General features: G+C 40.8%; 1 protein-coding gene across 1 annotated transcript in view; it reads right to left on the bottom strand.

The window, feature by feature from the left end:
* Nucleotides 1-22,844, bottom strand: part of LOC126173816 (oxysterol-binding protein-related protein 1-like) — a 419,616-nt gene that overhangs the window by 349,115 nt on the left and 47,657 nt on the right. The window contains exon 5 of the mRNA XM_049920986.1: nucleotides 13,407-13,604. Coding sequence (XP_049776943.1) covers nucleotides 13,407-13,604 — 198 coding nt within the window. The remainder of the gene's footprint in view (nucleotides 1-13,406; nucleotides 13,605-22,844) is intronic.

Raw genomic sequence — 22,844 nt, 5'->3', positions numbered from 1 at the left:
GGTGATGTTCCTTTCTGGCATGTACACTGATCTGAATTTACATCGGTGATGCTCTATAATGGGGTGAATTTTGAATAGTTTTCTGCTGATAGTGCCTAGTGGATCATATGAGGTATTGTCAGCAAAGTGGAGGAATTTCAATAGAAGATGAAACCGCTTTTCACTCATCACTTTCCTGAAGAAAGGTGTGTCAGCTGATTCCCTCTTTGAAAAGTACACTTTGTGGTCTGGTTTGTGAAGAATTCCTTGAAGTACAAGCATTCCAATAAGTGTTTTTACCTCATTGCGTGTAGTATTCTGCCAACTGTGAACCCTGGAGCATGCTGCTAAATTGGGATGAGAAGCTATGAACTGTTCTGCATGTAAGTTCGTCTGTTCAGCTATCATTGTGCACAAAGCGTCATCCACAAAACACATAAAACAACTCATCACATCATTTTGTTTTAGAGGCACAACTGTACCACTATTACCACTGAACAAATATTGAATACGAACTGAACTAGCACGCACAAATTCACTAGGTACCGTCTGCTGCAGTAGTGTGTCATCGTCAGATGTTTCTGAATCGAAGTCACTTTCACTAGCCTCAACATCTGTATCTTGAAAACTTTCAGAACTGTCACTGAAATTATCGTCACTTTCTAAAAGCAGCTTCTCAATCTCCGAATCTGATAAACGACTTCTTTTCGCCATTGCAACAGATCACTCACTAACGCTGCGGTAAACACAGACGAAAAAGGCACGCTATTGCGGCTGCTTCACAGGACGCTTTTTGTCGACGCGCACTTGGGAGGACAATGTTATAACTAGCCTAGAATACGCTGTGTTGCATGACAAGAGCTGCCATCAAGTGGACGAAGCTCAACTAATACCACAGTGTCAACGGCAGGCCGACAACTCTTCATTCCCACTAGCTACTAGCCACAGAACGCAGTGGAAGGATATATCCGTCGAACCCACTGTGCAATAGCAGAGTGTGGATGGATATATCCGTCATGCCCACTTAAAACTTTAATTAGACTCAACGCTTGTTACCATGCCCTGCTGAGGTTGTAGCTGCAATCTCGGTTGATGAGTCCATCCCTGGTATAAATTTCGATAGCCTCTCTGACAATGCTGTCCCAGTATTTACATGTCTGTGCCAGGACCCTGGTAGTCCATTTTGTGATTTTCGGACAAACAGTGCTCTGTGACCGCAGACTTGTTGGGATACCCAAGTCGAGTGTGCCTCTGATGTCCTTGGCAACGATTTTCGATGGTCCACACTGTCTGTCCAATATAAGTCTTCCAAAACTGACACGGAATCTGGTATATGCCAGCCTTTCGCTAACCAAGGTCGTCTTTGACACTTCCACATAAAGCTCGCGTTTTATTTGGTGGGCATAAGACAGTTCCTACTCGGTGTTTCCTTAATATTCATCTTACTTTCCCTGATAGTGTGCCAGTATATGGTATATAGGCAGTGGCTATCTCTTTCTCTGTGACTTCTATAGTCTCCACACACTGTACTGTAGAGGTGGGGCGGAGAGCGCGTCTGATCGGCCATTCCGAGCACCCGTTTTTCCAGAATACAGTTTTGATGTGTTCCAGCTCTTAGGGCAGACTATCTGCATCAGAGATGGTGCGCGCACTATGCACCAAAGTTTTTAGCACCGCATTCCTCTGTGCAGGGTGGTGGCAGCTACCTGCTTGTAAATACAGATCAGTGTGCATTTTCTTGCTGTATACCCCGTGGCCCAGGATGCCATCTGCTCTGCTTTTGACTATCATGTCCAGGAATGGTTATCTTCCTTCTGCTTCAGTCTCCATAGTGAATTTGATGTCCGGATGTATGGTGTTCAGGTGTGTAAGGAAGTTCTGACCTCCATGTATTTTCTCTTTAATGGAGAATACTGTGAACAAACAGAAGGAGTCGCAATGGGGAGCCCACTCTCACCTGTGGTCACAAATTTCTATATGGAGTACTTTGAGGAGGAAGCTTTGGCTTCATCCAAATGGAAACCTACTTGTTTTCTACGTTATGTGGATGAGACGTTCATGATCTGGCCCCATGGAAGAGAGAAGCTCCTAGACTTCCTTACACACCTGAACTCCATACATCCAAACATCAAATTCACTATGGAGACTGAAGCAGAAGGAAGATTACCATTCCTGGACATCATGGACAAAAGAAGAGCAGAGGACACTCTAGGTCACGGGATATACAGGAAGAAAATGCACATCGATCAGTGTGCACCATTGAAGATCGTTGCCGAGAACATCAGAGGCACACTCGACTTGGGTACCCCACCAAGTCTACGGTCGCAGAGCACTGTTTGTCTGAAAATCATGAAATGGACTACCAACATACCAGGGTCCTAGCACAGACATCTAAATATTGGGACAGTGTTGTTAGAGAGGCTATCAAAATTCGTACCAGGGACAGACTCATCAACCGAGATTGCGGCTACAACCTCAGCAGGGCATGGGAACCAGAATTTAGTCTAATTAAAAGGATGCTCAGCAAAGGAAACGAATGTGCGACTAGGGCGGATGAGACAATTACACCGACACCACCACAGACATCGACACCAGCGTCTCACCGACCGCTGGCACGTGGGCACGGAGCGCAGATAGAATACCTCGCGAGGGGAGGGGATTTAAGACGACCACCCGCCCTCAGGAGCTCAGTTCGTAAGTGCACCTGATTATGGCGACATGTCTGATCGCCAAAATATTGTGCTTGTTGGACACTATGGATAGGCAGTACACCTGTGGACTGTTCGAACAATAATGGTGCCTACTTAGGAACTTGTGAACAATTTACTACTTTGCTTTCCATCTGATTCATTTTCATCTGATTGCCTCTGCTATTCTGATTTGAGTAAAGTCATTTAATGATATGAAACAGCTTCCATCCATTTAACTTACTACAATTAGTAATTATGTAACGATGTTATGATAATGGATATATACTGTTTGTGGTATGTAAAGATTTATGCTTTGCCACGTTGGAAAGTGTTTGGATTACACAGTTGGTTATAGAGGCTCAGTTTCCAATCTCTTTGTATTACTTTATATAATTTTCTGTGTCAGTCTGAAAAGTAAATGTGTATTTGAGGTGTGATCAAAAAGCTGTGGGAGTTTTTGTTTTTCTTAAAGAATCTTCATTTATTAACCAACATCAACTTTGTACCCTTTAAGGTAATCCCCCTCAGATATAATACACCTGTGCCAGTGTTTTTTTACTATCCTGGAAGTGCTTCTGGAATTCACTTCTTGTTATGGTGTTCAACTCCTTCAGAGATTCAAAGTTTAACAATGCAAACAAAAATAGCCTTCACTATCTGCAACTTACCATTGCTCTTGCACAGAAAGGAGCAAAGAAATGAGCCATAACAATATGTGTCCATTTCTCTTTCAATTACATGTGCTGTCATATAATGAAAGTTGTTGAAATAATTTCCAATTGAAACTATTTCTACTTCATAGATGAATTTCTGAATTGGTAGTATAAGTACTTGGTTGAACTATCAAATGCTGCTGTAAATTTTTAAAAATCAAGAGACAAGGTGCGATCAAAAAGTAATGGGAGTTGGTGTTTCTCTTAAGGAATCTTTATTTACTCATCAACACTAACTTGATCCCCTTTCAAGAAATACCCCTCAGATATAAAACACTTGTGACAGTGTTTTGTACTACCCTAGAAGTACTTCTGGAATTCACTTTTTGTTATCGTGTTCCCCTCCTTCAGCAATTCTGTTTTTTATCTTATCAATGGTGGCAAAACAACATCCTTTCATGGTCCCCTTCATCCTCAGGAATAGAAAGAAGTTACAGGGTGAATATGATGGCTGAGGCAACACAATGGTTTTGTTTTTTGTCAAATTCTGGTTGTTTTCTTCAGATTACATCATGTAAATGCCACACAACTTCTAGGTAGTATTCTTTATTGACCGTACGCTCATAAGGCAGGAACTCATGGTACACTATCTCATTGCAAGTGAAGAAAATAGTGAGAAGAACATTCACAGGTAATTGAACTTGTTGATTTTTTTTCGGTCTTGGCTCTTCAGGCAGTTTCCACTGGAATGATTGGGCCTTGGTTTCAATGTCATACCCATATACTATTACAACCTTCAACAATTCTTGAATTATGCCTACGCGCCGTCATTTTTGGTCAATATTCCACAATTTTGGAACACACACATTTCATGGCCAAAACATCCAAAAATATTGCTTGGCATGAGCCAAATGATATACCGATATCATCAGTAACCTCTCTGATAATCATTCTGCGATTTCACAGAACCATTTTCTTTACTTCTTCCAAACTGTCATCACTAATTGATGTGCTCGAACATTCAGGGCAGTGGGTTTCTTCCAATGTCTTCCCGACCCCCTTTCAAATGTTTGTACCACTCGTAAACTCTTGTCTCACTCACATTTAATTACCCAAAAGACATAGTCAACATTCTGAATGCAGTGCTCACTCGATTCCATTTTTCAAGTAAAATTTAACCAAAATTCTTTGATCCATTTTTTGTAAAAAATAAAAATTTGCCAATTATTCAAAAACGTACAACCTCTTCAGCTGCCAACAGTAAATCAAATACTCAAACTAGCTGAAAATGCAAACATACATCAGGTACATGTGTATCACAAACATAAAAAAATTGAAAATTGGATATATAAAGTCCATGCAATAAAACAATCTCATTACTTTGGATCAAACTTCATATGTAAAATGTGTCATGGTTGTTAGAGCATATGCAAATGTAGAGTTTTTTTGTTTGCTTTTCTTTTCATGTATAATGACAGAGGGTGACCACCTTCAAGGAGTGACAGTGAGCAAAGATGGAGCTGTGTCTTGGACCTCCAGTGATAGACTGTGTAAAACCGAATTATTTGAATAGAATAAGTCGATAATAAATAAACTGAGTTATCTGGTCAGTCTAAAATGTTTTCCTTTTGTATATTTGTCAAATAGTAAAAAAACTTTTGTTTCTATATGACAGTAACACAAACTACATATTTACAAGTTGTGTATAACATGGAGTTACTTAAGCATATTTTGATAATTTTATTGCTGTTTGTAATTTCCTTATATGGTGTGTATAATTTTATAGCTTTTATTGGTGGACAGTTTTAGTATATATTTCATTTACATATGTAATATCTGAATTCATGTTTTATGAAAATTGTACTTATCCCATTGTCTGTGATTCATGTAGGAAGTTAAATATACGATTATCCTGACTTTGGAATACATAGGGCGATTCAGCTCCCACCTCCAATCTGATCTATGGAACCCGCACTCCATCCATAGCAAGAATGGAATCCACACACAGTAGCCATGTAATCAATATTAATTCCTTCTCAAAGCTTTGGGTGACTGTTGGCAAATGGAATCACAGTTTCAAAATACAAGTGAGGACTGGCTATGAGCCAATTTTTTTTTTTTTTTGTTTTTGGGGTGGTGGGGGGGGGGGGGGGCTGAGGTATTCCTTACTTCCTCCATATTATGAAAAGGATAGTTGCTATTCACCATATAGTGGAGATGCTGAGTCACAGATAGGCAGAACAAAAAGATTGTCACAAAATAAGATTTCAGCCAACAAGGCCTTGTCAGAAATAAAAGACACACGCACCCCCCTCTCCCCCCCCCCCCCCCCCCCCCCCACACACACACACACATTAATGCAACTCACACAAGACAGCTGAAGCCAGACTACAAAGCAGCAGCAGCAGCTGCACATGCTGGGAGAGGCAACTGGGTGGGTAAGGAGGAGGCTGAGGTGGGGGAGGGGGGGATAACAGGGTATGGGTGGGGGAGAGTGAAGTGCTGCTGGGGAGAGTGCAGGGATTAAGTGGAGAGAGGGTAGGCAGCTAGGTACAGTTGGTAGATTAGACAAAGGGTGGGGGAGAGGGAAGGGGCAGTGGTAGCAGGAAGAGAGAGAAGTAAAATGACTGGGTGCATTGGTGGAATAGAAGGCTGTGTAGAGCTGGAATGGGAACAGGGAAGAGGCTAGATGGATTAGGATAATGACTAATGCAGGTTGAGGCCACGAGGGTTACGGTCTGTAGGACATGAGTTCCCACCTGCACAATTCAGAAAAGTTGGTGTTAGTGGGAAGGATCCATACGGCACAGACTGTGAAGCAGTCATTGACATGAAGGATATCATGTTTGGCAGTATGTTCAGCAACAGGGTGGTCCACTTGTTTATTGGCCACAGTTTGTCGGTGGCCATTCAAGTGGACAGACAGCTTGTTGGTTGTCATGCTTACATAGACTGCAGCACAGTGGTTGCAGCTTAGCTTATAGACCACATGACTGGTTTCACAGGTAGCCCTGCCTTTGATGGGATAGGTGATGTTAGTGACCACACTGGAGTAGGTGGTGGTGGGAGGATGTATGGGACAGGTCTTGCGTCTAGGTCTATTACAGGGGTATGCGCCATGAGGTAAGGGATTTGGAGCAGGGGTTGTGTAAGGATGACGAGTATATTGTGTAGGTTCGGTGGATGGCAGAATACCACTGTCAGAGGGGTAGGAAGGATAGTGGGCAGGACAATTCTCATTTCAGGGCACAATGGGAGGTAGTCGAAATACAGGTGGAGAATATAATTCAGCTGCTCTGGTTCTGGTTGGTACTGAGTTATGAGGGGAATGCCCTCTGTGGCTGGACGGTGAGACTGGGGGAGGTGTTGCGTGACTGGAAAGATAAGGCATGGGAGTTTTTTTGCAAGGTTGGTTGTATAATTACAGTCTGCAAAGGCCTCAGTGAGACTTTCAGTATATTTCGAGAGGGACTGCTTGTCACTGCAGACATGATGGCCATGTATGGCTAGGCTGTATGGAAGGGACTTCTTGGTTGGGAACGGGTGGCAGCTGTCAAAGTGTAGGCATTACTATAATAGGTTTGATATGGACAGAGGTACTGATGTAGCCATTTTTGAGGTAGAGTTCTACATGTAGGAAGGTGGCTTGTTGGATTGAGTAGAACCAGATGAAGCGAATGGGGGAGAAAGTGTTGGTATTCTGGAGGAATGTTATTAGGGTTACTCATCCTCAACCCAGATCAGAAATATGTCACCAATGAATCTGAACCAGGTGAGGGGTTTATGATTCTGGGTGTTTAAAAAGGATTCCTCTACATGACCCATGAGTAGGTGTGTGTGTGTGTGTGTGTGTGTGTGTGTGTGTGTGTGTGTGTGTGTGTGTGTGTGTGTGTGTGTGTGCGCGTGTGCGTGAGTGCGTGTGTGCGTGTGTCTGCGACTCATCATGTTCGCTATATGGTGAGTAGCAACTATCCTTTTCAGAATACTGTCTCATTCCATCCTGGATTTTCCATTGTTTGATTTTGCCTGACAGGTTTTTTTCTTCCATCCTAACCCAGTGCTGTTTTCCTTCATTACTATTTTCTAATGCATTACCTAATGCATTACTACACTCAATATCTGTCCTCCTTTCTCTTTTCCCCTATGTTTCTCTTGGCACCTTACAAACCACACTGCACACACTACTTATGAGCCACACTGTATCAACTATTTTGGCCGTTCACAACAGACGGCTACAAGACCATGCTGACTGTTGGTGCAGCATCTTATGTCCTATATTACTCCCACCGAAATCATTAATCCTATACCTTCAAATAGATCACTCTCCCTGCATCACTACCCCATATTTTCACATGTTATTTCCTCATGATCTCATCCTAGCAACCACTTCCAACTCCCACTACTTCTCCATTCTACACCACTGCGCACCTCATCCAGTCACATCTGCCGTCCTCATCCTTCACACTTATCCAACCTCAGACTTTCAACCCCCAGTATAAAATAATATCTTTTCTTTTTACCTCATTGTGTCTTCACACTAATTTTAGTAGGTTTTCGCCTTTCACTATCATTGTACTCACTAAGATTTCATCCTTTTTTCCCGTATTTCATCCGTTTCATTCTTTTCGTGATTTTTCACGCATATTTGAGTGTATTTTTGGGGTTTTTAACGTAATTCTATGTTATTTATATATTTTTTAACATTTTTTTTCCCTCCAGCATGGATCATTGCTCCTGCATCAATACAGAAAAGTTTCCTTATCCCTAGCCAGAATCCAGTCCCACATACTGTTCCTGCATTGTTGCTTGGCTCATGAAAACCTCTCCACATGGCCTTACAAGGAAATTACCCATCTCCGGATGCCACTGTTGTTTTGAACTTCAAATATTACCTGACAAAAGGACTCCACCAGCTGTCAGATACATCCACCTACAAATCTTGCCACAGAGACCCCATTCCAAAAATCCAGCAGGATCTCCACTCCTTAGTCCCATACCAGAAACTCTCCCCACAACCATCTCTCTCCTCACCCCTACCACTCCCCACACTCCTACTTTCTACATGCTTACTGAAGTCTATAAACCCAACCACCCAGGATGCCCAATTGTGAGTGGTTACTGTGGCCCCACTGAGAGAATCTCTGCTCTTGTAGACCAACACCTTCAGCCTATTACCCAGAAGTTACCCTCCTATATAAAATCATTTCCTCCACCGACTCTCCACAGTTCCTGTTCGTTTACCACACAGTTCCCTGCTCATCACTATTGAGCCACCTCCCTTTACACTAACATCCCTAATGACTATGGCCTCACTGCTATTTAACACTCTTTCCCAACACCCAAATGATTCCAAACCAACAACTTCCTTCCTAGTTGTCATGACCAACTGTATCCTCACCCACAATTACTTCTCCTTTGAAGCAAATCCGGGATGGAACTATGGGCACCTGCATGGCACCATCCTATGCCAACCTATTTGTGGTCCATCTAAATGAATGCTTCTAACCATCCAGAATCCTAAACCCTTCCCCTGGTTCAGATTCCCTGATGACATCTTTGGGATCTGGATTGAAAGTGAGGACACACTATCCACATTCCTCTAGAACCTAAACACCTTCTCCCCCAGTTGCTTCCCTTAGTCCTAGTCAATCCAATAAGCCACCCTCCTACACTTTGAACTCCACCTCAAAACATCTACAGCGGTGCCTCTGTCCATATCAAACCTAGAAACCATCAGCAATACCTACACTTCGACAGCTGCCACCTGTTCCATGTGTACAAGTCTATTCCATACAGCCTAGCCACATGTGGCCATCACATCTGCAGTGATGTGCGGTCCCTCTCGAAATATACTGAGGGTCTCACTGAGGCCTTTACAGACTGTAATTATGAAACCAACCTTGTAAAAAACCAATGTCCCATGCCTTATCTTTCCACTGACCCAACACCTCCCACAATCTCACTGTCCAGCCACAGAGGAGCATTCCCCTCATAACCCAGTATCACCCAGGACTGGGTAACTGAATTACATTCTCCGTCAGGGTTATGATTACCTCTCGTTGTGCCCTGAAATTAGAAATATTCTGCCCACTATCCATCCCACCCCACACACAGTGGTATTCTGCCTGCACAACATACTCATCCATCCCTGCACAACCCCTGCTCCCAACCCCTTACCTCACATCTCTTCTACCTGAAAAAGTAGTCATGTGATCTACAAGCTAAGTTGCAACCACTGCACTGCATTCCATGTGCACATGACAACCAACAAGCTGTCTGTCGGTATGTATGCCACCAGCAAACTATGCCCAAGAAATAACTAGACCACCCTCTCACTCAGCACGACATTCTTCATTTCAATAACTACTTCACAGCTTGTGCCATAAGGATCCTTCCCACCAACACCAGCTTTTCTTAATTGTGCAGATGGGAACTGTCCCTCCAATATATCCTCCTTTCCTGTAACCCTCCTGGCCTCAACTGTCGTTACTCATTGTCCTCACCCATCTAGCCCCATCCCTGGTACCATTCCAGCTCTACACAGCCCTCTATTACACCAACGTACCCAGTCTTCTTACTTCTCTCCTTCTCTGCTACCCCCTCCCCCTAACCTCCCCCACCCTCCGCCTAACCTACTGACTGCACCTAGCTGCCTTTTGCTCTCTCCACCTCGTCCCTGTATGCTCCCCACTGCCACTCACCCCTACCCTGCTATCCCTCCCCCTCCCCAACCCAACTTCCTCCTTACCCTCACCCAATTGCCTCTCCCATCATGCACTGCTGCTGCTGCTGCTGCTGCTGCTCGTAGTCTGGCTTCAGCTGATCATGTGTGTCCGATTTGTGTTTGCACGTGTGTGTGTGTGTGTGTGTGTGTGTGTGTGTGTGTGTGTGTGTGTGTCTGGGTGGGTGGGTGGGTGTGGTCTAGTTTTGATAATAGAGACGTTGTTGGCTGAAAGCTTATTTTGTGACAGTCTTTTTGTTATGCCCATCTGCAGCTCAGCATCTCTGCTATATGGTGATTAGCAACTATCCTTTTCATAATTTTGTTACATTCCATCCTGGATTTTCCATTGTTTGGTTTTGATTTTGTTTTTACTTCCTCCATTCTTATCCAAGTGTCTCCAATCTTTCTTTGTGTAATTAGCAGTGTAGTCATACAGGTTTGATTGTCTCTGTAACTTTATTCTGTTTATAGTACTTAACCATTCATAATGGCTCAAAAACATTGCCTTATAAAGTGTGTTTCATCGGAAACAATGAAATTTAACATGAGATATCAAAATGGGAGGTTTTACGCAACCCCATATGACAGAACAATGTTGTTGGCCTGTTCTCTCTGGAGATGTGAAGCACATTGTCAAAATGTTGCAGCATAACTGGTAGAGTATACAAAGACATCTTAGACCTATTGTACAAATTTTGTTTATGAAATTGCATTAGCGTATTAATGCAGTGAGTCATACATTCATATTTTCAGCTCTGAGAAGGAACTTATATCTATTATGTGGCTGTCACCTGTCTAGATACCATTCCTGAAACATATGTAGTGCAGGTTGTATAAAATGGATCAGTACAGGCAGCTGAATCACCCTGTACACCCTGTCTGTACAACCAATGTACGGTTACGTGACAAAGCAGGTGGATCCTTTGTATCTGTTATGTTTTTCTACTCCCAAAAATAATCAATATTTTTTTACTAATTTTTATCTTCTTTCCATTACAGCTATATTACTTAAAAGTTACAATTACTTGAAGTTAGCACTGCTGTTTGCCTCATATAGAAACCTTTTAGCTACTACTTATATTTCAGGAAAGTGACCTATACTATTCAAAAGTTTAGGATTCACACTTTCCTGTAAAGTTTTTCAAATTACCTAATGCTAATTATCTTACACAATAATTAACATCAAAGTTTCTTGCTAAGACCATTTTCCATTGCTGATTTTGTAGTAATCGTGGCTAGATTCCGACCTTTACCTAACATCTTTCGTTACATTAATTTTTCTGTTCCGTCTGACTTCAGTAAAATTAATTAACTCACTAATTAATAATTTCATGTGTTTTGAAATATTGCACTCATTCATATAAATGAGGGGATTCACAATAGCATAAGGATAATAGTTCCATATATTTTTCTAAATTGCTGAATAGCAACATTTTCTATAAAACAAAATCATATTAGTTCATGTAGTGCATCAAAAGCAGTTAATTCCAAACCAGCCGTTTTTCAAACCATTAGTAAGTTTCAAAATAACACTTCATTCCTACGCCAGTCTCAGTCATGAAAGGGTCAGTCTGCAGTCTGAAAGTAAACAAGTAACATCTGCGTCAGACAGGTGCTCATTGTTGAATCATTCCACAGTAATGTGCATTATATAATGGAATATATGCACACTGGCAACCGCAAAACAGAAAAACTTTAATGTTAACTACCAACAAGTGATATCTGTAATCTAAATAAATGATTTTTTTTTTTAAAGTGAACTGCAATGTGATCAACATGTACTGCAGACTACCATCGTCATCATAGTGAACTGTTGTTCGACTCAGTGATTCATATTCTGCACTGTCTTAAATGGACCACTAGACTGTAATTATACTTATCAAATTACTGAAGGACTGTGCTAAATTTGAACTGTATCATGGTAAATGAGAGCAGTGATATTTTTGTACAAGTAGAGACATTGTTTTATGCCACAACAGAACAAATTACTTCCCACTGTAATTGTGCATGCTGGCTTGTAGACTTGTGCTGATTATTTTTCACTGCATAAAGACTGGCCAATTTAATTAATAACTGAACTTTACATGAATAAAATGTGTGTGCTACTGTCATTTAAAATATTCTAATGCTATGAACAAGTCAGTTCTGTTGCACATATTTTTCTAGCATGTTAGTGTTGAGTATCTAGGTATTCGGCACTTCAATAAATTGTAACATGAATAAAATTGATTTGATAGTTCAATTTATTTGTTTGTTTCATAACTTTATAAGGATATATGAAGGTGTATACATTATAAGTCATCTGTGCAGCACAATGTAGACCATCCTCTTGAGAAAACAATGTTACTGAGTTGTGTAATCCATTCTATAATTTCTTTCTGAGCCCATGTAGAGCATTGTCTTTTCAGAACGAAGTATATATGTTCTTTACCTACTACTGAATTACAGTCTCCTATCACAATTCAATTTATATCCCTCAACTAGCTGAATAATTTCTTTTATTTCATTGCACAGTTTTTCAATCTCTTCATTATCTGCAGAGCTAGTTGGCATATAAGCATGTACCATTGTGGAAGGAGTTGGCTTTGTACCTGTCTTGGTTGTGATAATTCATTCACTATGCTCTTCATAGTAACTTATCCACACTCCTATTTTCTTACTCATTATTAGACCTACTCCCTACTTGATCTGGTATTTATAACCCTGTACTCAACTGACCAGAAGTCCTGTTCATCCTGCCACTGAACTTCACTAATGACCACTACATCTAACTTCAACTTATCCATTTCCATTTATCAATTTTCTAACCTACCTGCCCAATTAAGGAATCTAACATTCCAACCTATAGATTGCCGGTTTTGTTTTTCCAGATGATGACATCTTCCTGGGTGGTCCCAGCCCAGAGATCTGAGTGTAGGATTACTTTGCATCCAGAATATTTTACCCAAAAGGATGCCATCATCATCTGACCATACAGCACAGCTGTATGGCCTTGGGAAAAACAACAACTGTGATTTTCCCTTGCTTATAACTGTTCACAGTACCAGCACAGCAAGGCCATGTCGGTTGATGTTACAAGGTTATATCAGTCAGTCCTCTACACTACTGTCCCTGCAACTACTGAAAAGGCTGCTGCCTCTCTCCATAAACCATACATTTGTCTGGCCTCTCAACAGATACCCATCCATAGAGGCTGCATCTATGGTGCTGCTATCTGTATTGTTGAGGCACACAATCCACCCCACCACATTAAGGTCCATGGTTCACGGGTGAGTAGTTATCTATTGAAAATTAAACAAATTATACTGGATTACAGTGCAAGAAAAAACACATCCAGCAAGTTCTTAATATTATAATTACCAAAATGTTCAAAGTGTCTAGGTCCCCTTCTCTCGCTGCTGCAAGGAGCCTTTCCTCTTTGTGGCGCATGTCTGTTTTTTCTGCAGCCCAAAGCAGTTTTGCAACATCTTCATTTTTGGCCAAGTCTCTTGGTGTTTGGCCTTCTCCATTTATTACATCAACTTTTGCATTGTTTTGTAACAGGAGAACAACAATGTCCTACAACAGAATACATCAGATTTACTACAGTTTTCTTAAGGAACTATGTGTGTGTTAAAATAACAATTTTCAGTTGAGGTTTGCATATAGTGTGCAGAATAAAAACAACATGAAACCTACTTAAAATTAAATGAGATTCTCTGAAACAGTTTGATGTAAATAGCTTTCATTAAATTAACATAACCTATTCTAACTACCAACACAATGGAAAAAGAGATTGGATATTACTTTAAAGCTCTACACAACTCACAATATTTCCATTCCATTTACTGGACATCAATAAAGAATAGCAAAATAAAGACAAATAAATGTCTACTTATGAAGCCACAGCACACTGATGAAGAGACATACAAAAGCAGAGGGAAACATTTATTAAACTTTAATTTTCTCCTTCTGTGAAAAAATAGAGGAAGAGGTTGAAGGAGTTGTACCTCTCACCATTGTACTATACTGAGTATTTCAACAACCTTTCATGTTGGAGTTATAATTTTATAAAGCCAGCTTCTGAAATGAGGTCCTCAGCTGTTCCCATGATAATCAGAATAACAATACTGACAAAAACCTAATCAAACTGAATGTCTCCTCATCCGTTTCTTTGCTGTATGTTTCACATCCTTTTAATCACCTTCAGTGCAAAATTTATCCTATCACAGGTATAACTGGTAAGACCTATTAGGTTAGATGGTGTGTCACATTTTAACAACAATTTATTTTTTTATGTTAGCATGATGATTGCAGAGTTATCATGAAGTATGACTGGACACATGAAGAATGGGTAGCATGTATTACCCTGGCAAACAGCACATACAGCAAGATTACTGTAATCATCACCATGCTCTATTACATGTGTTTGGTTCCCAATACCCATGTGCTCAGAGTAGCATCACATTATTATTATCATCATCATCATCATTATTATCATTATTATTATTATTATTATTTCTTTCCTTTCTCAGATGTTATGTCTGGTTAAAAATGGAAAGTGACGCGGACCTTGATCAAACGTGACTTCCTTTTAACTGTAAGGTATATGTTACATTGCATTTAAGAACTTTCGGGTAATTGAACATGTATCAATAATTACAGATTTCTGTAGTTGTATATATACATTTGGATGTAGCTGTATTGCGTTGATGTACTGGTGGATATTGTGTGGTATGACTGCTGTAGTTGATAGTATAATTGGTATAATGTCAACTTTATCCTGATGCCTCATGTCCTTGACTTCCTCAGCCAGTTGGATGTATTTTCAATTTTTTCTCCTGTTATCTTCTGTATATTTGTTGTATTGGGTATGGATATTTTGATTAGTTGTGTTAACTTCTTTTTTTTATTGGTGAGTATGATGCCAGGTTTGTTCTGTGGTGTTGTTTTATCTGTTATAATGGTTCTGTTCTAGTATAATTTGTATTCAACATTCTCCAGTACACTTTGTGGTGCATACTCTTAAGTGGAAACGTGTTGTTTTATTAGTATATGTTGTATGGTGAGTTGTTGATGTATTATGTTTGCTTCATTATCATGTCTTCTGTGTATTCTGTATTTGCTAGAATTTTTCATCCGCTTGTGATGTGATCTACTGTTTCTATTTGTTGTTTGCAAAGTCTGCATTTATCTGTTGTGGTATTGAGATCTTTAATAATATGCTTGCTGTAATATCTGGTGTTTATTGTTTGATCCTGTATTGCAATCATGAATCCTTCTGTCTCACTGTATATATTGCCTTTTCTTAGCCATGTGTTGGATGCATCTTGATCGATGTGTGGCTGTGTTAGATGATACGGGTGCTTGCCATGTAGTGTTTTCTTTTTCCAATTTACTTTCTTCGTATCTGTTGATGTTATGTGATCTAAATGGTTGTAGAAGTGGTTATGAAATTTCAATGGTTTAGCTGATGTATTTATATGAGTGATTGCTTTGTGTATTTTGCTAGTTTCTGCTCGTTCTATAAAGAATTTTCTTAAATTGTCTACCTGTCCATAACGTAGGTTTTTCATGTCGATAAATCCCCTTCCTCCTTCCTTTCTGCTTAATGTGAATCTTTCTGTTGCTGAATGTATGTGATGTATTCTATATTTGTGGCATTGTGATCATGTAAGTGTATTGAGTGCTTCTAGGTCTGTGTTACTCCATTTCACTACTCCAAATGAGTAGGTCAATATTGGTATAGCATAAGTATTTATAGCTTTTGTCTTGTTTCTTGCTGTCAATTCTGTTTTCAGTATTTTTGTTAGTCTTTGACTATATTTTTCTTTTAGTTCTTCTTTAATATTTGTATTATCTATATATAATATATAAAGGAACCTGGGTGTCTCCAGATGGGAAAACAGTGAACCAAATTGACCACCTAATTGTAGAGAAGAGAATAAAGAAGTGGATACAAAATGTTAGAACGGCAAGAGGTGCGGAATGTGGATCAGACCACTTCCTTGTCAGAGGAAGGATGAAAACAATATGGAGAGCCAGGAAGCACAAAAGAATGCAAAGAGTCACTCGATACGACCATGAGAGTCTGACTGAAGATAATATAAGAAGAACTTTCAAGATAGCACTAACAAACCGTTTTGAGGCTTTGAATGAAGAGGAAGGAGGTACTGTGGTAGATCAGAACTGGAAGGCGATTGCAGAGACCATTAAAGAAACAGCCCAAGAAGTAATCCCAAAGCGAACTAGGGGAAAAAGAGTGTGGTTCAATGAGGAGTGTGAGGGAGCTATCAGGGAGAGACAACGGGCCAAACTACTGTGGATACAAAGCAATATGCAAGAAGAAGAAAAATCGAAGTTTGAAGAAACACGATGGCAGACCCAAGCCACATTGAGGAAAGCAAAGAGAAAATATGTTAAAAGTATCATGGAGGAAGCTGAACAAGACTTTCATGGAAATAGGTATAAAGAACTTTATAGAAAAGTGAAAAGTTTTAAAGGAGGGACATATCATCAACACAGATTCATAAAAGATGCCAATGGAAGAATGTTAACAGAAGATCAAAAAATTGGAAGAAGATGGATGGAATACTTCAGAGAATTACTAAACTCTGATGAACCAACCGAACTACTTGAGTTTGATGAACCAGTAACAGTAGACGCAGAATATCCTCCACCCACCATTGAAGAGACAAGGAACCAGATTAAAAACCTTAAGAATGGTAAAAGTCCAGGTGAGGACGGTATTCCTGCTGAACTTATCAAGGCTGGAGACGAAATCCTCTGTTTCAAAATCCACAAGCTAATCGAGCAAATTTGGGTAAAACATGAAATACCAGAGGAATGGAAGGTAGCTGTGATATGCCCCATATATAAAAAGAAAGACAAATCCGTATGTGACAACTACAGCGGCGTAGCGCTACTCAACACCTGTTATAAGATCTTCTCCAACTGCCAATTAGAACGAATAAAACCTATAGCAACAGACATAATTGGAGAATACCAAGGAGGTTTCCAGGCAGGGCGATCAACCACGGACCAGATTTTTGTCCTAAAACAGGTCTGTGAAAAAATGCACGAATACGGACGAGAGATACATCTCCTGTTTGTAGATTTCAAGAAGGCAGTATACATAGACCTAGCCTGATTAGAACTATGACAGAGTTTGGTATACCAAAGACGTTGGTCAAACTGGTAGAGGTATGCCTAAATGACACAAAACTTAAGGTTAAGGTAGGCAATCAAATGACAGAAAGCTTCCAAGTTGTAACAGGATTACACCAAGGAGATGGGCTATCACCTGTCCTCTTCAACCTGGCACTTGAGAAGGTAATGCGGGATTTCGACAAAGAAAACATCAAGGGCATTCAAATTGGTAATGAACACATTACATATCTGGCATATGCAGACGAAATTGCACTATTAGCATGCACACAAGAAGATCTGAAGAGAAGTATCCAGACCTTGGAGTTATTGGCAACTAGGATCGGTCTACAAATTAGCTCTGAAAAGACAGAGTATATGACAATAGGAAGAAAGATCCAGAACTCTCAAGATTTAATTGTGAACAACACCAGGTATAAACATGTGAAAGAGTTCAAATACCTTGGATCATTTTTTACAGAAGTAACATCAACTGAAGCAGAGATAAAAGCACGACTGCAGGCGGGAAACAGATACTATCACTCTCTAGACACTATATTAAAATGTAGAAGTGTCTCGCAACAACTAAAGCTACGGTTGTATAAGACATTAATAATGCCAGTAGTACTTTATGGTTCTGAAACCTGGAGCACTCGAAAACAAGACCTTAAGCGACTGCTAACATTTGAAAGGAAAGTCCTCAGGAAAATATTTGGACCAGTCAGAGATCAGACTACTGGAGAATGGAGAACACGCCGTAACACTGAATTAGAAGAGCTGTACAAGGAGCCTAACATCTTGGGAGTGATGAGAAGCAAAAGACTGCAATGGGCTGGACATGTTGTTAGAATGGAGGCAACAAGATGGCCCAAAATTACAATGGACTGGATCCCGTCAGGCAGCAGACCAGTGGGAAGACCTAGAAAGAGGTGGATCGATGGAGTGAGAGAAGACCTGTCGCAGCTGGGAGTCACGGAAAACTGGAGACAGATAGCAGAAGACAGAGATGGACAGAGAGCTCTAACTGTGGTGGCGCGCGGTCCTCTGGGCCTGATCGCGTGAATGAATGAATGAATGAATGATGAAGTATCTATTCCAATTTTTTGTCTGTATCCTAGATATTTATAGGCATCTGTTTTTCCATCGCTTCTATGCAGTCGCTGTGGTTATCCAATATGTAATCTTCTTGTTTAGTGTGTTTTCCCTTGACTATGCTATTTTTATTACATTTGTCTGTTCCAAAAGCCATATTTATATCATAGCTGAATACTTCTGTTATCTTTAGTAATTGGTTGAGTTGTTGATTTATTGCTGCCAGTAGTTTTAGATCATCCATGTATAACAATTGTGTGATTTTGTGTTGGTATGTTCCAGTAATATTATATCCATAATTTGTATTATTTAGCATGTTGGATAGTGGGTTCAGAGCAAGGCAGAACCAGAAAGGACTTAATGAGTCTCCTTGTTATATTCCACACTTAATCTGTATTGGCTGTGATGCGATATTATTTAAATTTATTTGGATATTAAGTGTGGTTTTCCAATTTTTCATTACTATGTTTAGAAACTGTATCAATTTAGGATCTACTTTGTATATTTCCAATATCTGTAGTAACCATGAGTGGGGTACACTATCCAAAGCTTTTTGGTAATCAATGTATGCGTAGTGTAGCGACCTTTGTTTAGTTTTAGCTTGATATGTCACCTCTGCATCTATTATCAGTTGCTCTTTACATCCTCGTGCTCCTTTGCAGCAGCCTTTTTGTTCTTCATTTATAAATTTGTTGTGTGTTGTATGTGTCATTAATTTCTGTGTAATGACTGAAGTTAATATTTTGTATATTGTTGGTAAGCATGTTATGGGGCAATATTTTGCTGGGTTTGCTGTGTCTGCTTGATCTCACGCTATGACCTCCAACTCTGTTCTTCGTCAAGTGCAACAATATGTTCAGCAAGAGTGGCATGGGAGACCTCTGGCTAGTTCATTGGATCCCGTCTGCAATTATTTTTTGCTGAGACACAGATTCATGCCTCTCAATGGTATTCTCTTATTGCCACAGGAACGCTCTTCCACAGGTGGTTGTTCCAAAGACATTCTTCGCTGGGACATCTTGCACATGAGGATACTGGCCTGCCACTATGTCTACTGGCCTGGAACTCATTGTGGGATAGGACATTTAATCAGCCCTCGCTCTAAATGTTCAGGTCATCAGGCCTCTTTCTCACAATATTGTACACCATTGCCTGAGCCATCACAGCTGTGGGTTCAGGTCCATGTTAACTTCAACGCTCCCTTCTTGAGTGCTTATTGATTGGTGGTCATCAAATCCAACTCCCAGTTTCTGTTTGTAGTCAACTGCTGTTCCACTATGGCAAATACAATGGTTAGGTTCCCACTTGTATCTTATACACTGGAGGACTGCCCTGCACTGCACCCCGATAACTGACAATGGTCCTCAATTCATCCATCATACTTTTCAGGATTTTTGAGCACATCATGGTATTCAACATATTCACACACCCGTTTCATGTTCAGTCAAATGTGAAGGCAGAACACCTCATCTGCACGTTTAAGACACAAATGAAGAAGTGGATGGTGACACAACCTTGGACGAATATACTGCACTACATACTTTCTTACTTCCTGCAGGTTCTCTCCCATGGGTGAGAAGAGCTTACTGAAGTGTATGCATGGCTGTCAGCCAAGCGTAGTGTTGAATCTCTTGCTCCCTACACCAAGGCCACCAAAGGCACCTCAGAAGGTGCACTAAGCACCTGGAACTCCAATCTGGGCTTGCGTGTTTAGTCGCCGTGAGTGCTGGATCCCAGCAGTCATCCACAGCCGGTATGGTCGGCATGTCTTCACATTGCAGACAGAAGACCGGCAGGCTACCCACTACCAAAATCGACACCAACCCCCAGTGGACGACTCTCCTCTGCCACCTCCACCCACATCTGGAAGAAGCCTGCTCTTCCCGTTCTTGGTCCTCTTTCCTACCTTTCATTCATGGTGGCCCTTCCACAGATTATGCCCCCATATGATCCTTTATCTTGTTCACCCTCCTACATTGTTTCTAGCCTTCAACCAGTTCATCAGGACCTGGGTGCAGAAGACTGTTCACAACAGCCGAAGGCAGGGACAGCAGGCACCACTTCTGCCAGAGCTCTCTCCTGCGCCCATGGCCCAAGTCATTTCTGAGTGTCTGGTGTCATCGCCCCACCCATAGCAATCCCTTCACCGTCCAAGTCACTTTTGGCCCTATTCTCCAATGCAAGTCGACAGCGAACTCTTTGCAGCGCACAGGGCACCCACCAGCAGCACAACACAAGACAATGTCACCAATCTGAACACCAAGTGCTGTCCCATTTTATGGTGGAGTGATGCCGGTGTAACACAAGCTTACAGCTTCCCCGATAAGAGGAGATGACTGTGATAATCTGCAGCTACTACACCAATCATTTCAGTCAAAATCAACAGGTGCTAGCCCATCACTTGTTTCTTGATCATATCATGCACTGGCATGTGGCGGCTAATACTGGCCGCCAGGAGGTGGCACCTTCAGATTGCATAGGCTTCAGTGCATTCCGAATGGTGCACATTGCCACTGTCCAGCACCATTGAGTGGGACAGTCTAATGTTTGTCTATTTACCAGATGCAGCAGTATGAAATGAGCGTTTTTTTTGTGAAAATGAAGCATTAATTTTGAATTGAAAAGTAAAATTGAAAAGTAAAAACATTTTATTCAAAGTACTGGCCATTGCTTTCTATACATTTTGACCACCTTTCTGGCAATTTGTGGACACCACGTCAATAGAAATGTTCGTCTTTTGAAGCAAACCAGTCAGACACCCAATTTTCGACTTTTTTGTAGGAATCAAAGTGTTCCTCAGGCAATGTGTGTCCCATTGATGAAAACAAATGGTAGTTGGAAGGGGCCAAGTCTGGTGAATACGGCGGGTGGGGTAGCTGCTCTCAGCCAAGGGTTTTGATTGTATCCTGAACCAGTTTTGCTTTGTGTGCAGGTGCATTGTTGTGTACAAAAAATTACTTTGCCATGTCTTCTGGCCCATTCTGGTCTTTTTTCGATCAATGCATAGTTCAAATTAATCATTTGTTGTCTGTAGCGATTAGTATTTACAGTGTCACCGGGTTTTAGAAGCTCGTGATACACCACACCTTTCTGATCCCACCAAACACAGAGCATTGTCTACTTGCCGAATCGATCTGGTTTTGCAGTAGATGTTGATGGTTGTCCCAGAATAACCCATGATTTTTCCCGTTTAGGATTCTTAAAATAAATCCATTTTTCATTTTCATCGCCAGTAACAATTTAATGCAAAATTGATTTCTTTCATGTCTTTGAAGCAAAATTTGACAAATTGTTTTTCGATTTTCCATCTGTAATTCATTCAATTCATGTGGCACCCATTTTCCACACTTTTGGATCTTTCCCATAGCTTTCAAACGGTCAGGGATTGTTTGTTGTGCAACATTTAGCATTGCTGCCATTTGCTTCTGACTCAAAGTATCATCTTCATCCAATATTTCTTGCAATTCGGCGTCTTCGAACTTTTTTGGTGGTCTTCCACGTTCTTCATTTCTTACATCAAAATCATTATTTCTGAACCATTGAAACCATCTTTTGCATGTTGCTTCTGATAGAGCATGATCCCCACATGCCTCGACAAGCATTCGATGCGCCTCTGCAGCACTTTTTTTTCAAATGAAAACAAAAAATTAATGCTTTTCGCAAATCATCGCTTTCTGGTACAAAATTCGACATTGTTAACACGATGAAAACATATGATGATGATGATTGTTCCATGACTTGATGTATAGTAAATATCTTTGACAGATGTCGTACCAACCAAACAAAAAAAAATTAAGACTCGTTCACAACAAATGTTCCCTATCGACACATTTGTATCTTAACGCTCATTTCATACCAGTACATCTGGTAACCATGGAGCAGAGTGCTCTCTCCTTCATTCTGTTGTGTACCACATGATATCTAATTCCACTCCATTCGTGGATCTTGTTGTTATACTGGTACCAGCCTGGCAGTGTACATGGAAGATGTACTTAACTTGTTTGTGTTGTGAGCATTAACGTGACTATACTTTTATTGTCATTTGCTACTGTGGGTGTTACTACTGTAGATTTTTGTTACCTGTCATTGTCTTATATGCTGGATCATTTAGGACTGCTGCCATGTTCTTCATAATTTGTGAAGAAGCACGTTGGAATTCCCATTATCAGCTGGAAAAATAACTATGTCCTCTTCCTGATGTAACTTCATCAGGGATTACTCTCAGAGAATGAGATGTTAAGGCCTGGGAAGCCAAGAAGTTCTGGGTCTGTGAAATGTTGTTCAATGGATTTATTCAGCTCCTTCAGATGACAGTACCCTAATGGACTATCCATTCCACTGATGATCTGATGATGATGATGTTTGGTTTGTGGGGCGCTCAACAGCGTGGTTATCAGCGCCCGTACAATTACCCAATCTTTGCTCAGTCCAATTGCGCCACTTGCCTGGATGATGATGAAATGATGAGGACAACACAAACACCCAGTCATCTCGAGGCAGGTGAAAATCCCTGACCCCGCCGGGAATCGAACCCGGGACCCCGTGCTCGGGAAGCGAGAACGCTACCGCGAGACCACGAGC

This window comes from Schistocerca cancellata, chromosome 1, assembly GCF_023864275.1.
Source record: "Schistocerca cancellata isolate TAMUIC-IGC-003103 chromosome 1, iqSchCanc2.1, whole genome shotgun sequence".
NCBI lineage: Eukaryota > Metazoa > Arthropoda > Insecta > Orthoptera > Acrididae > Schistocerca > Schistocerca cancellata.
This window is presented reverse-complemented; position numbering and strand designations above follow the sequence as displayed.